The 13,745-nt window shown below is 58.6% G+C and overlaps 1 protein-coding gene across 5 annotated transcripts in view; it reads left to right on the forward strand.

The window, feature by feature from the left end:
• The window catches only part of SLC25A1 (solute carrier family 25 member 1), a 34,048-nt gene extending 21,889 nt beyond the window's left edge, over positions 1–12,159 (forward strand). For 4 of the 5 annotated variants that reach the window (XM_070047004.1, XM_030836387.2, XM_060310721.1 and 1 more), the window contains 9 exons: positions 8,411–9,441; positions 9,703–9,810; positions 9,879–9,978; positions 10,064–10,202; positions 10,573–10,657; positions 10,801–10,905; positions 10,997–11,112; positions 11,189–11,262; positions 11,478–12,159. In XM_070047004.1, coding sequence (XP_069903105.1) covers positions 8,871–9,441; positions 9,703–9,810; positions 9,879–9,978; positions 10,064–10,202; positions 10,573–10,657; positions 10,801–10,905; positions 10,997–11,112; positions 11,189–11,262; positions 11,478–11,592 — 1,413 coding nt within the window. In that variant the 5' untranslated portion in view covers positions 8,411–8,870 and the 3' untranslated portion in view covers positions 11,593–12,159. Of the gene's footprint in view, positions 1–7,665; positions 7,742–8,410; positions 9,442–9,702; positions 9,811–9,878; positions 9,979–10,063; positions 10,203–10,572; positions 10,658–10,800; positions 10,906–10,996; positions 11,113–11,188; positions 11,263–11,477 lie in introns of all 5 variants that reach the window. The other variant, XM_070047003.1, reaches the window with a different exon arrangement.
• Positions 12,160–13,745: the final 1,586 nt, after the last annotated feature.

Below are 13,745 nucleotides of genomic sequence, written 5' to 3' on the forward strand. Positions count from 1 at the left end.
GATTGATTACAGGATGCCGGCATTAAGGGGCCTGAGGCGACCAGGATATTCTGTCCTGCTGTTGGCCAACCTACTTTATAAATATTAGCACAAAAAGCACTGAAAGGTGGTCCTGACTCTGTGTCACCTCCCTGGGCATGGTACTTCCTGGACACGCAGGGACCTTTGTATTCTTGTGGTCCTTCCTGTGACTGACAGCCTCATACAGGCGTGGTTTTCTGTGCAGGCGAAAATAGCCTAGGTTTGTCCATGCAGCCGACTGAGGCATCCACAAACCTGTCACCAGAAAAACATAAAATGTAGGGTGAAACATACAAAGTGAATCAGTGGGCTAGCAAGTAAGCAAAGAAGCCTGAGGTAAAAAACTCCGGGAAGGAAGAGGGACATGATTGACTTTTGCCCAACTCTGTTGAACTGAGCTGTGGCGCTCACTCACTACAGGACGTAGAGGCCGACAAAAGTGTCCTCGGTCAGTGCAAGGATGAGTAAGGCTGTTCCAGCCTTGCCTAGCCCTCTGTTGAGAGATTGGGCGAAAAGGAACAGAAAGAGCTCTTTGCAACCACGGTGCTAGATTAAGAGGACAAAACTGGGCCTGGCAAGCCGGCCCTCAGATGGTTGTAGCACAACTTCATGTATTAAAAAAACCTCAAGTAAGGAATTTAATTTTAAAACAATTTCCAATCTCTGCCAGAGACAAACACAAGTCTTTTTTTAAAATAAATTTATTTATACATTTATTTATTTTTGGCTGCGTTGTGTCTTCGTTGCTGCGTGTGGGCTTTCTCTCGTTGTGATGAGCGGGAGATACTCTTCGTTGCGGTGCGCGGGCTTCTCGTTATGGTGGCTTCTCGTTGCGGAGCACGGGCTCTAGGCATGCGGGCTTCAGTAGTTGTGGCACATGGGCTCAGTAGTTGTGGCTCACGGGCTCTAGAGCACAGGCTCAGTAGTTGTGGCGCATGGGTTTAGTTGCTCTGAGGCATGTGGGATCTTCCTGGACCAGGGCTCAAACCCGTGTCCCCTCCATTGGCAGGTGGATTCTTAACCACTGTGCCACCAGGGAAGCCCCACAAGTCCTCTTAAGGAGAACCTACCTTCAATCAAGGCTTCAAAGAATTCTGACAGATACCATTCCAAGAAAAACTGAGCTCGTCGTAAAAACACTGACAAAATGTGTAAGGAAATGAGGCCCCGTTAGTAAGAGCTAGACCTGCCCAGACAGACTGTGGGTACTGGGATTATCTGGCACAGAACAGAAAATTACAAAAAAGATCAAGTAGACCTATATGGGAAAAGAATCTAAAAAAGATTGGATACATGTATGTGTATAACTGAATCACTTTGCTGTATAGCAGAAACTAACACAACATTGTAAATCAACTATACTCCAATAAAAATTTTTAAAAAAAGATCAAGTAAGCTTTTAAAATTACTGAGTAACTTCTTGGTTTTTCTTTATAAACCACTTAATATATATTTACTTTAGTGTATAAACTATTATGCAAGAAAAACAAAGTGGTTCATTAAGAGTTCAGACTTCTTCAGGACTTCCCTGGAGGTCCAGTGCTTAAGGCTCTGCACTTCCATTGCAGGGGGCACAGGTTCTATCCCTGGTTGGGGAACTTAGGTCCCGCAAGCGTCATGGTGCAGCCTTAAAAAAAAAAGAGTTCAGATTTCTTAGACTACACTTGACTCTGGACCTCCAGCACATGCAGCCCCTCTGGCTGAATCTGTTTCCTCGGGGAGTGGGAGGCCAGGTTCTCAGCTGGGTCTGAGGAGCAGACAAGACCAGACATGGCTGCTGGTGGGGGAGCCCCAGGGCTGGCGTCGGAGCTCAAGGCAGACGGTAGGCATCAGGATTCACCCCACGCCCCTGGTGTGAACTCGACAGAGAATGGCTCTCCGCAAGGCCAGAGAGCCAGCACCACCGAGGGAGCGAGGGCGGTGGGGCAGGAGCTGGGGTCTGCTGAGGCCATTCCCCAGGCGCAGCTCTGATGTGGCTGCTGAGGTGGGGGACACCAGGGCCTCGGAGCAGAGGACGTAGAAGCTGAAGCCACCAGGGAAGAAAGCTGGTGGGGAATCACAGCACAGGATCCCCGGTTGGCGGTTGCTAGTGGGAAGAAGGCTGGTCTGGTTGCAGCACAGAGCACACCTGCACCTCCCGTGGGAGCAGGTGGGCCATGAGGGTCACACACCAGGAGTGGGGCCAGGCTGGAGCCGCTCCTTCCTCCAGGGCTCTGCAGGCCCAGGCTGCTGTGTGATCAGCGAGATACTCACCTGCTTTGAAACAGAAAACACTGCTTCCACCTGGGAACTTCAGACCAACTCTGGGGGGCGTCCCATTTAAGAAGATCTCAGTAGACCTGATTGTCTATAAGTTGGAGACCCCTGTTAGGAGGAGGGGTTGTTTGAGGCCACCGAGTGCTGTACAACAATGTCCCCAACCACACCTGTTGTCAAACACAAGTTCATGTGCCTGACACACAGTGAGGCCAAACAAACTGAAACATGGGAGTTTAGATCAGAGAACTAATCACAGTTTATCACAGGATATTGAATATAGTTCCCTGTGCTATACAGTAGGACCTTGTTTTTTATGTATTTTATATATAGTAGTTTGTATCTGCTAATCCCAAGCTCCCAATCCATCCCTCCCCCAGGTAAGAGTTGTTTTGTTTGTTTGTTTTTGTTTTTTTTATTTATTTTTGGCTGCGTTGGGTCTTTGTTGCTGCACGCGGGCTTTCTCTAGTTGTGGCAAGTGGGGGCTACTCTTTGTTGTGGTGCGCAGGCTTCTCATTGCGGTGGCTTCTCTTGTGTGGAGCACAGGCTCTAGGCACATGGGCTCAGTAGCTGTGGCTCGCAGGCTCAGTAGTTGTGGCACATGGGCTTAGTTGCTCCACGGCACGTGGGATCTTCCCGGACCAGAGCTCAAACCTGTGTCCCCTGTATTGGCAGGCGGATTCTTAACCACTGTGCCACCAGGGAAGTCCTGGGTAAGAGTTTTTATAGGTAAAATTTGGGGGGAAGTCTGCAGGGTGTGTGACCTTCCTCTGATTGGTTGGTGGGGAGGTAACAGGGTAGCGTTCCCAGAATCTCAATCATCAGTCTTACGGCTGTAACCCGTCTGGGGTCCACTGCTTGTGCTCAGCCTGAAGTCACCATCCTCCACCTGGGTGGGGGCTTTAGTCCTTCCTTGCAGAAGCACTCAGAGGTATATGTCAGACTGTTATGTGCCTCCCATGAGGAGGAGCTGGGCCCCTGCCCCATGCTGCACTGTTGCTGCTTTCTGCATTCCCTCACTCCCTAATTAGTATCAATAATTGAATCTGCCCTTTGGAACTCAGGGAAGGTCTAGGAGGCTGAAGTCATTTTCCTACAAACAAGAAGCAGGGACACGGAAAGGCTTTTGTGCCTGGGAGGGCCCCACAGGGTCGCGCTCGGTTTCAGTTCCCCCTTTTCTTTGATACGTGTCAATCTTGAGGGAACAGGTGTTGGACAAGAAAAGGGAATAACATTTTGGACAGAGAGGTTCATCATAAACTCGGCAGAGGGGACTTCCCTGGTGGTGCAGTAGTTAAGAATCCGCCTGCCAATGCAGGGGACATGGGTTCAATCCCTGGTCTGGGAAGATCCCACATACCGTGGAGCAACTAAGCCTGTGCACCACAACTACTGAGGCTGTGCTCTAGAGCCCGTGAGCCACGACTACTGAAGCCTGCACGCCTAGAGCCTGTGCCCCACAGCAAGAGAAGCCACCGCAATGAGAAGCCCACACAACGCAACAAAGAGTAGCCCCTGCTCACCGCAACTAGAGAAAGCCTGCACGTGGCAACGAAGACCCAACGCAGCCCTAATAAATAAATAAATAAATAAACACTCCTTAAAAATAAATAAATAAAATAAACTTGGCAGAGGAGCTGGGTTGTGGGGGAACTTGGTTTCATGCCCACCTGGCTTCCACCCTGGTCACCTCCACACCCTCAGCCTGCCTTGTCCTCTGGGATGACTAGGAGAACCCTGTAAGCAAAGGCCCAGGGGAACTCCATGTTGGTTAATCAGCTCCGGAAATTGTCCTAATAGCATGGAATTATCAGTGTTATAACTAGCATCCCAACTTAAAGTATTTTCTAAAATCGTATCACCTTATTGGCATAATCAGTGTCAGTTGGCGTTGTTGGTTTTCTGTGGTCGGTTGGCAGGAAGATTCTCGAAACTCTCTGACAATATCAGAATCATCTGTGAGTGGGAAAAAGTTTGTAAAGATGTGCACATGGTTTAGCTTCAATGAATGTGTGAAGCATTGTTTAATAAAAGAGTAAAATGTCCAATCAGTAGCAAGGCGTTAATTAAACAGTATATATGTCATGACTCTACCTACCCTGCTGTCCAGAATGAACAGACAGAGCTACAGGAGAGGGTGTTTCCAGTTTCAGTGGGAAACAGTACAACCCCATCTGTATGTGTGAGTGTGCGGGTCCAGGGTTTGCTGGTGACACATCACACAGAAAACACGGGCCAAGATCATGCCCCAGGGTAGCGACCAGTCATCTCTGGGTGCTGATTACTTTTATCTGCGTTTTCTGCCTCTTGCTCTAAGAAAACTTGTACCGCATGCCACAGGCGGGAAGGTGGGAAAGCTCCAAGAAGCTGGCTCTGCTGGCGGTGGTCCTCCCGGTCAGCCCTGGAGAGGCCTGCAGCCCGATGGCCTCGCCAGAGCCCTTTGGAGCAGAAGCCTCTTCTGCTCAAGAACAAGGGGCTCCAGACTCTTGCATCTTCCCATACATGGAAAAGCACTAAATTCCTTAACTTGAGATATCTGGTTTCCTTTAATTAACAGTAATCTTTTGATGTGCAGACTACCTGCCCTTTGTTGCAAAACTCCTATATATCCTGACTCCCCCATCTCCTCAGAGCAGTTCGCTCAGGGTTACTTGAGATGCTGCCTCCTGGGCTTGAAGTCCTAAAAATTTCCACTGAATAAAACAGAACTGTCAAAAAAAAAACAAATAAAGAACAAGGGGCTCTTTCTTCACTTCCTGACATCAGCATCATGGGTGCACACAGTACGTGCCGGGAGCACAAGTACAGTTAAGATAATCAGCGCCACCCGCATGGACAGCCCTGGGGACCCCATCAAACCCTCTGTGCACCCCAAACCCACCCCCGTCCCCTGGGCAGGCCTGGCAGGATCAGGGAGTCCTCCTCACCCCACTTCTCCAACACCCGCCTGGCCTGTGGGTCAGATGCGCCCCCACGTCCCCCCACCCCCAGCTTCGTGAAGCCCACCAGGTCTCCGCTTGTTCAGAATCCACCTGCGAAAGCCCCAGTGCTGGTGTTCTGGCGTTGGCGCTTAAGCACTGCAGACAAAGGGGCGGTTGTCACCCAGAGGGTAGGCAGATGACCCCTCTGTAAATGAACCCCAACTGGCATATGAGACATCCTGGGCCCCATTGCCAGCTGGTATTTGGGGTTTTCCAAGTGCCCTCCCCTCTCTTGTGTCCTGGGACCTTCAAAAGCCCTATCAGTCCCCATGGGACCACCCTTGGGTGACTTGCTGAGACCACTGGGCTGGTGGTGACAGAGCCATAGCCACACCCACGAGGCCTTAGGGACAGAGGCTGTGCAACAGCCCAGGAGGGGGACCCCGGGAGACCTTTGGAACGGTGGGGCCTTCGCGCTGGTGCTGTAGTTACACTTTGCTGCTGGGTGGTTCACAGGCGGATGCCGTGGTGTGCAGTGCCTGGGCCTCCCTTGGGCTGTGGTCATGAGGGTGGGATCGGTCAGGGCAGCCTGGCAATGTGACCCTGCTCAGCAGTGTTTCCCATGGAGCTCGAGCCCCAGCCCCGCCCCCCACAACTGAGGGGCAGGAGCCTGGGGGGGCTTAATGAGTCCCAGGACTCGGGGACCTGTGAGCCTGTGAAGCTGCGTGCCACCAAGGTCCGGTGACACGAGATTTCCTATTGCGTAGAAGTTCTCGAAAGGAATTGTAAAGCAAACAGTGGAGGGTATTGAAGCAGCCCGGAGGCTGGCAAATAGAACACTCACCGTTCAGCAAATGTTTGAGCACCTACTGTGTGCTGGGCATTATTCCAGGTAATGGTTATCAGTGGGCAAAACAGAAAAACCCTATTCGGTTGAATTCACATTCAGTGAGGTTGACAGGCGACAGACACAGTGTTTGAAGGGGATGAGTTTTGGGGGTGGGGCAGGTGCGGGGGCCACGGTGCCAATGGAGCTTCACAGCAGGGCCATCAAGGCAGCTCAGTGAGAAGGCGGCCCTGAGCAGAGCCCAGAGGAATCCAGAGGCCTGGTCTTGGGGACATTTGAAGGGAGTGTCAGCAGCCAGGGCAGGTAAAGGCAGAAACGTGCCAGGTGTTCAAAGAAGGGCCTTGGGGGTAGGGGCGGGGGGCACGGGCTGTCGTCAGGCCTCAGGTCATACTCGCAGTGGGACCTGGGACCTGAGGTGAGGGGCTTGCTGCTGAGAACAGGCTTCAGGGGTGGGAGCCGGGAGCCCTCGGGTGGTGCTGACTCGAGTGAGAGGCCATCAGTGATCCTTCGGGGTGAGAGGGCGGCCATCGCCACGTGCACATGGATTGGGTGTGGAGTGACAGAAGCCAAGGATGACTGCTTTGGCACTTGAACATCAGAAACAGAGGGTTATCATCACTGATGGGGAAGACTAAAGCAGAGACGGCTGGAGGGCAGGACAGGAGCTTGTCTGGGACAAGCTGAGGGGGTTCGAGGGGGGCTGCTCAGGCGGTGGGGAGCCTGGCCGACTGGACAGTGCTGTGAGGCCGAGGGCCCGGACAAGAAGGCCAGGGCCCCTTCCCAAGTGGAGAATCGGGCCCTGGGCCTCTCGACTCATCCGGGAAGCTTGAGGGCCAAACCCTCCTGGAACAACCCCCTGGGCTCTCCCAGGGGAGTCCATGGGCCCAGCTCAGACTGTCCGGCTCCTCTCCTCAGCCCTGGTCTCATGGAGGGAGGGGAGGGCTGTCTCTGCTTGGTCCCGGCTGGTCTGGTCTCTCCCAGATCTGAGTATGTGCCGGACACGTGACTTTCTTCTCACCCAGGTGCTTGTTTGGAGTCCCAGTCACACAGTTGCTCTTGTCTGGAGAACACAGTGTGACCACCCCGCAGCCCCATGGCTACGCCTCACCCTCTTCCCTCCCTGTCCATGTGTCTGCACAGGCCTGTGAGCACTGCACGGGCAGCATCTGGGAATTCCGGGAGGAAGGGCGGGGGGCAGCTTGTCCTCAGATGGCTGTTGCGGGGGGTGAGTCCCAGGTGTCAGTTGACTGGTCTCCTTAAGAGGGATGGGCAGCCTGGACTAGCTGAAAGCAGGAAGCACTGCCTTGTCTTAGCAGTGTCCCCATGTCCAGAGGAGGACTCAGCTGCACCCATGGACTGCTGTCACTGTCTACCACTCTTGTGCCTTGGCGGCCAAGTGCCCACTTGAAGGCACAGGGCTGCAGCGGAGGCTGGGGTTCACCAGGGTCCCCCGCCCCATCTCTGCCTGGTTACAGAGGTCATGGTGGGTGCCCCGTGTGCCCGGCCTCAGCTCTAACTCTCCTGGAGGCTGTGTGCTTGCTGCCCAGCCCCCCACCAACCCCAGGCCCAGCCCGCACGCAGCCTGTCAGGCAGGCACTCGGCACTCCCTCCTCTTTGCAGGTGGACAGACTGGACGCCCCAGACAGACTGTGGCAGTGAGAGGAGCACATGGTGGCACCTGCCCCTCTCTTGTTTGGTAGGGGGCAGCCCGTAGCCCCTAGTCCCCTGGGGAGGGGAGGAGAGTGGGGCAGTGATTGACACCGCCTGCCCTTCCCTGGCTGCGTTTCGGGCAGGGTGGGATGGACGGGGAGGACAAAGGTCAGTGCTCCAGGACTGCTGGACTGGCATGGCCTCATCTTCCCAGATCTGCATGCCTGGCAGCTGCCCAGCTACAAATACTGCTGTGTCCCCCCCCCCCCGCCCCCAACTGCCTGGCCGCAGGCAACAAGCCTGCTCTTGCTCTGCACTGGAAAGCTGCCTGGATGGCCTGGCCATGAGCAGTCAGAGCGGTTGGTGTCCTCTACACAGAGGCTGCAGGAGGGACACAGGCCTGAAGTTTGTGGGCAGGCAGCACAGAGCCTCAGGCCTCCCACACCTGTGTCCTCCATACTCAGGCCCACCCAGCATTAATGTCAGTCTGTTTCTTAATATTGTGATGGGCATGCATGGACGCAGCCCACTGAGCTAAGTAGGTGTCTTGTGGGGACGAGGTTACAGCCTGGCCAGCCCTCCAGGGGCCCCACAACAGCAACTCCCACCATCCCTGCAGCCTCTGTGTGGTCTGGGCTGGCCTGAACCCTGCTCCTTGGACCCCTGGCCACTCGGGGGCAGCAGGAGTCCTCACCCTGGGCCTCTTCTTCCGCAGGCCGCCGCTACGCAGACAACAGGCCCACTGCAGGCCCGGCCTGCCGAATTCCCCGCCGGCTCCATTGTGCAGCTTCCGCGGGGAGGGCGCCGGGTGCAGCACCCTCTACGGGTCACTAACCTCCCCAAGGAGCGCGTCACCCCAGAAGCGCAGAGAACCCACGGGAGACGGGACGCCTGGACGTCATTTATTTTGCTGGAGCCCAGTGATGGCAGCCTCTGAGCCGCCCGGGGCGTGGGGCGGCCACTGACTGCCCGAGGCAACCGCTGCGGCCGCCGCGCAGGAGGTGGACTCCGACCACTGGGCCCACTGGCTGGAGCCTGCACTCTTGGGGAGTCGAGCGCAAGTACTCCCAGGCGCAGGGGAACGGCGCCCTGTCCACTCCGCGCTGGCAGAGCTGCCCCCACCCAACGGGTCACTTTGCGGACCCGCTGGACAGAACGTGTAACTCGCACATTAAATGAAAGTCTGTTTATCCAGGCCGAGCTTCCCCGCCGGTGCTGGCGTGGGCGGGAGGGGCCAGAAGAGCTGCGGAGCCTCTTGTGGGGGGAGGGCGGTGAGCAGGGCTTGTCAGGGGTCCTCTCCCCACCGTGTGCGCCGCCCGGAGCCTGGAATCCCGCGGCGGCCTCGCGGCGCTTTGGGTGCGGGGCGGCCCCGCCCTCCCGGTAGGGAGGGGGCGGCCCCACACGCCCCGGGGGTGGGGCTCCGGGGGCGGTGCCCAGTCGGGCCCGCGCGGCCATTGGCTGGGCCGCCGGCCCACCGGGCCCTAGTTTCCCGCGGGCTCCGGGCGGCCCGGGGGCAGGGCCGGGCTCGGACTACGCAGGGCGGAGCCCCGGAGAGACGCGGCCGACCCGCCCCGGCCCATAATCGGCGCCGCCGCCGCCGCCAAGACCGAGCGCAGGAGCTCGGACCCGAGGCCGCCGCCGGGCCCCGAACCCCGCCCGCCATGCCCGCGCCCCGCGCTCTGGCGGCCGGCGCGCCAGCGCCTGGGAAGGCCGCGCTCACGCACCCGGGGAAGGCGATCCTGGCAGGTGGGGCACGCGCACGCGGACCCCGACCCCCACCCGACCCCGCCGCGTTTCCGGGTGGGCCCGGGACACCGGCTTTGCCGCGCTTCCGGGCGGGCCCGGGCCCCTCCGCGTGTCCCCCCGGGCCCCCCGCTAGGACCGCAGGAGGGGCGTGGGCCCGGCTCCCGGGCGGCGGGCAAAGTCCGGGCGGGGGCAGGGCAGGGGCACGCCGGGAGGGAGGGGGAGGGGTCTCAGCGCGGTCCGGGTCTCGGTCCTTCCCCGCAGGCGGCCTGGCGGGTGGCATCGAAATCTGCATCACCTTTCCCACCGAGTATGTGAAAACGCAGCTACAGCTGGACGAGCGCTCGCACCCACCGCGCTACCGGGGCATCGGTGAGTGGGGGCGGCCGGCGGGGGCGGGCAGGCCGGCGGGTGGGGTCGCTGACCGCCCCCTCCCCCAGGGGACTGCGTGCGGCAGACGGTCCGCAACCATGGCGTCCTGGGCCTGTACCGCGGCCTCAGCTCCCTGCTCTACGGCTCCATTCCGAAGGCGGCCGTCAGGTGAGGCGGGCTCGGGGCCCCGGGGCCGCGGGAGGGAGTCCCGGCCCCGCGGCGGCCCCTCTCATGCTTCTGCCTCCCACCGCAGGTTCGGGATGTTCGAGTTTCTCAGCAACCACATGCGGGACGCCCAGGGACGGCTGGACAGCACGCGCGGGCTGCTGTGCGGCCTGGGCGCTGGTGTGGCCGAGGCCGTGGTGGTCGTGTGCCCCATGGAGACCATCAAGGTGGGCAGGTCTCGGTAGGGGACAGGCGTGAGAGAGGGCCGGGGTGGTGGTCTTGTGCCCGGTGGAGACCATCAAGGTGGGCAGGGGTCTGCCTGGGGAGCCTGGAGCAGGAGGCCCACTGGAAGAGCCTTCTGTGGACTGGATTCTATTCTGGAGGCAGTGGGAAGACAAGGTCTTAAAAAACTTACGAGCACAAACCATAAGGTAACACGTGTTTGCTGCCTAAGTTGTGGGGAAAAACCAGCAGACATGACGGCAGAGGCTCCTCGGTAAGGTGGCCCTCTTGCTCCTGGGGCCACGTGTCTCAGAGGCCAGGTGTGCCCTTGCCCTGACCCTTGGGAGCCAGCGCCTTTGCTTCCCTCTTTCTCAGGTGAAGTTCATCCATGACCAGACCTCCCCCAGCCCCAAATACAGAGGATTCTTCCACGGGGTCAGGGAGATCGTGCGGGAACAAGGTGAGCCACTCAGCCTTACCCTCAGGTGGGGTTAGGGACCTGGGTCCGGCTGGAAACAGCTGGCACCTCCCCTTCCTGCCTTGGCGCTCCTGCGGGCTGGGGCCTGGAGGCGTCAGTGTGACCGCAGTGCCTGCCTGCCCCAGGGCTAAAGGGGACGTACCAGGGCCTCACGGCCACCGTGCTGAAGCAGGGATCCAACCAGGCCATTCGATTCTTCGTCATGACCTCCTTGCGCAACTGGTACCGAGGTGCGTCTGTTCCCCAAGACCCTACCTCCAGGCCTGGAACCCAGCCCTTGTCCTCCGTCCCCTTCTGATCGCAGCCCTCACGCCCATCCAGGGGACAACCCCAACAAGCCCATGAACCCGCTCATCACTGGCGTGTTTGGAGCCATCGCGGGCGCAGCCAGTGTCTTCGGGAACACTCCTCTGGACGTGATCAAGACCCGGATGCAGGTGGGGGCGGGGCCTGGGCGGGACCGGGAAGGGGTGGGACTGGCTGCTGAATCCCGCAGCTGCTGGTGTTCTGCAGGGCCTGGAGGCGCACAAGTACCGCAACACGTGGGACTGCGGCCTGCAGATCCTGAGGAACGAGGGGCCCAAGGCGTGAGTGGGGGAGGGGCAGGGCTGCCGTCCCCACCCCAGGCCCCCGCCTTCCACCTGGGTCACACCTCACCTCCTGTCCACCCATCCCAGGCCCTCCCTTTGTCCTGTCCCCAGGGAGTCTGCTCTTTCTGCTCTTGCTCCTCCCTCGGATCTCTGGACCCACCCACACTTTCCAGACACGCTAGCTTCATCTTCTCTTCACCCTCCCCCCTCAGGTTCTACAAGGGCACCGTCCCCCGCCTGGGCCGGGTGTGCCTGGACGTGGCCATCGTGTTCGTCATCTATGACGAGGTGGTGAAGCTGCTCAACAAAGTGTGGAAGACAGACTGAGCCCCGGGGTCTGCGCATGGGCTGCTCCCAGCGCCCCCTTCTCACAATTGCAGTGCAGTCGTGCCAAAAGGCCCCCTTCTCCTGTCCCTTACAGTCCATGGCCCAGGGCTGTCCCCTGTGGCCATCGGGTCCATGTGTCCCCTGTGGTCTGTATGACACCACCGTGGTGTCCATGTGTCCAGCTGAGACCGGGTGTTCCTCTGGCCTGTGAATCTGTGCCCACTTGTCCACGTGCTTACTCGTATGCCTGTGTTTCATGTTTCGTGTTCTGTGACCCTGTGCCCCACTTCCCGGGGTGCCTGTGTGGCCTTGGGTCACGGCCCTGTAGCCATGGCCTGGTCCCAGCCCGGTGCCTTCCACCCTGGGCAGCAGGGGCATCACCCTGGCCTACCACAGCTGCCTCTGGGCCTCAGCCTGGCCTCACTGCATTCCAGGGGCTGCGTACCCCCCGCTTCTCCCGCCACTGGCCTTAACCAGCCCTTGGGCCCTCCCTCCGCCCAGGACAGGGTGGCACCTGCCACTCTCAGGACCACCCTTCCAAGGCAGAATAAACTGGATCCTGTTGCAGCCTCTTGTCCCTGTGTCAGCCCATCTGTGGGTGGGCAGTGGTGGCCACACCTCTGCCAAGGGCAGGCCCACTCCTCATCCGAGGACACTGTTGGGGCCAGGCAGGCTGGTGGGCAAGCGAGCTGTGGCCACAGTGTTAGCCCCTTGGGAGGCCTGACACCAGGCCAAGGAACATCTGGCCTCCATCCAGGCCTTGCCTGTGGCCTTGGGGCAAGATCCTGCAGGGTCACCTGGCAGGCAACATTGAGTGGGTAGAGGAGAGCTGCCCCACGCTGGTGGCTGCCCCTGGAGACAGTGCTCTCGGGCTCTTGTCTGTCCTGCAGCCTGTGGCCCAGCCCAGCTCACCCCCTCATGGTTTCCCTGTGATGGTCTGCTCAAGGGGCACTGCTTTGGGGTGACCAATTTTTGGTCCCCTGAGACTCTGAGCACGAGGTCCTTTGGTTTTTTTTTTTGGCTGCGTTGGGTCTTCTTTGCTGCGTGTGGGCTTCCTCCAGTTGCAGGGAGCAGGGCTACTCTTCGTTGCAGTGCACGGGCTTCTCATTGCGGTGGCTTCTCCTGTTGTGGAGCACCGGCTCTAGGCGCACAGGCTTCAGTAGTTGCGGCACGCGGGCTCAGTACTTGTGGGTCGTGGGCTCTAGAGCGCAGGCTCAGTAGTTGTGGCGCACGGACTTAGTTGCTCCGCGGCATGTGGGATCTTCCCGGACCAGGGCTCAAACCCGTGTCTCCTGTATTGGCAGGCAGATTCTTAACCACAGCGCCACCAGGGAAGTCCAGGAGGTCCTTTCTTAATCCTTCACTTAGGCTGGGAGGTAGCAGCCCTGGGGCAGGAAGGGGTGGGCACTTAGAGCCCTCACCCCACAGCTCAACCTCAGGAAGGTGTCCCTCTTGCTGAAGACTCCCTATCCCGGGACCCAGGCACAGCTGGGAGCCCGGCCCAGCATGGGGGCCAAAGAACCCTGAACTGGAGGGCCCCTGTGGCCCAGATCTGGCTGGGAACCACCACCCACAAGCCAGGTGGAGGAGGTGTGAACAGGATGGGATAAGCCAGTGCCCCAGGCTGTGAGGGGGCGAAGGACCTTCCTGTCCAAGGGACTACACGGCAAAAGCCACACAAAGGGCTTAGCTCAGACTGGGAAATAACCTGCCAGCAGGAGACTCCCAGCAAGCAGGTCCCATTCCTGGAGCTGCTCCTTCTGGGAGAGAGTTCCTCACCCCAGCAACCTCACACAGCACCTGGTGTCTGGGGCAGATCTGGGGGCTGAGGGTGGGCTTGAGGGTGCAAGGAATGTGGTTTTGAAGGACCAGGCTGTGTGTGTGCCCTCAGTGCTCACAGGAGATGCAGGAGAAAGGGCCCAGCAGCAAAGCTTCCCTGTTCACAGGCTGAGGCAAGCCACCTAATCTTCATTTCCCAACCTGTGAAATGAGGTGACACAAGAACCCACTCCAGTGGGCTATGAGGCTGGAATGATGTAATGTCTGTAAGGCACTTAGAACAATGCTTTGCACAGAGTGAACCCTCACAGGAGGCTGCTGGCAGTGCCCCAGGGTCCCAGGTAGTTCCTAGAGCGGGCAGAGCCCAGGAGCTG

The sequence above is a fragment of the Globicephala melas genome, chromosome 13 (genome assembly GCF_963455315.2).
Source record: "Globicephala melas chromosome 13, mGloMel1.2, whole genome shotgun sequence".
Lineage (NCBI taxonomy): Eukaryota > Metazoa > Chordata > Mammalia > Artiodactyla > Delphinidae > Globicephala > Globicephala melas.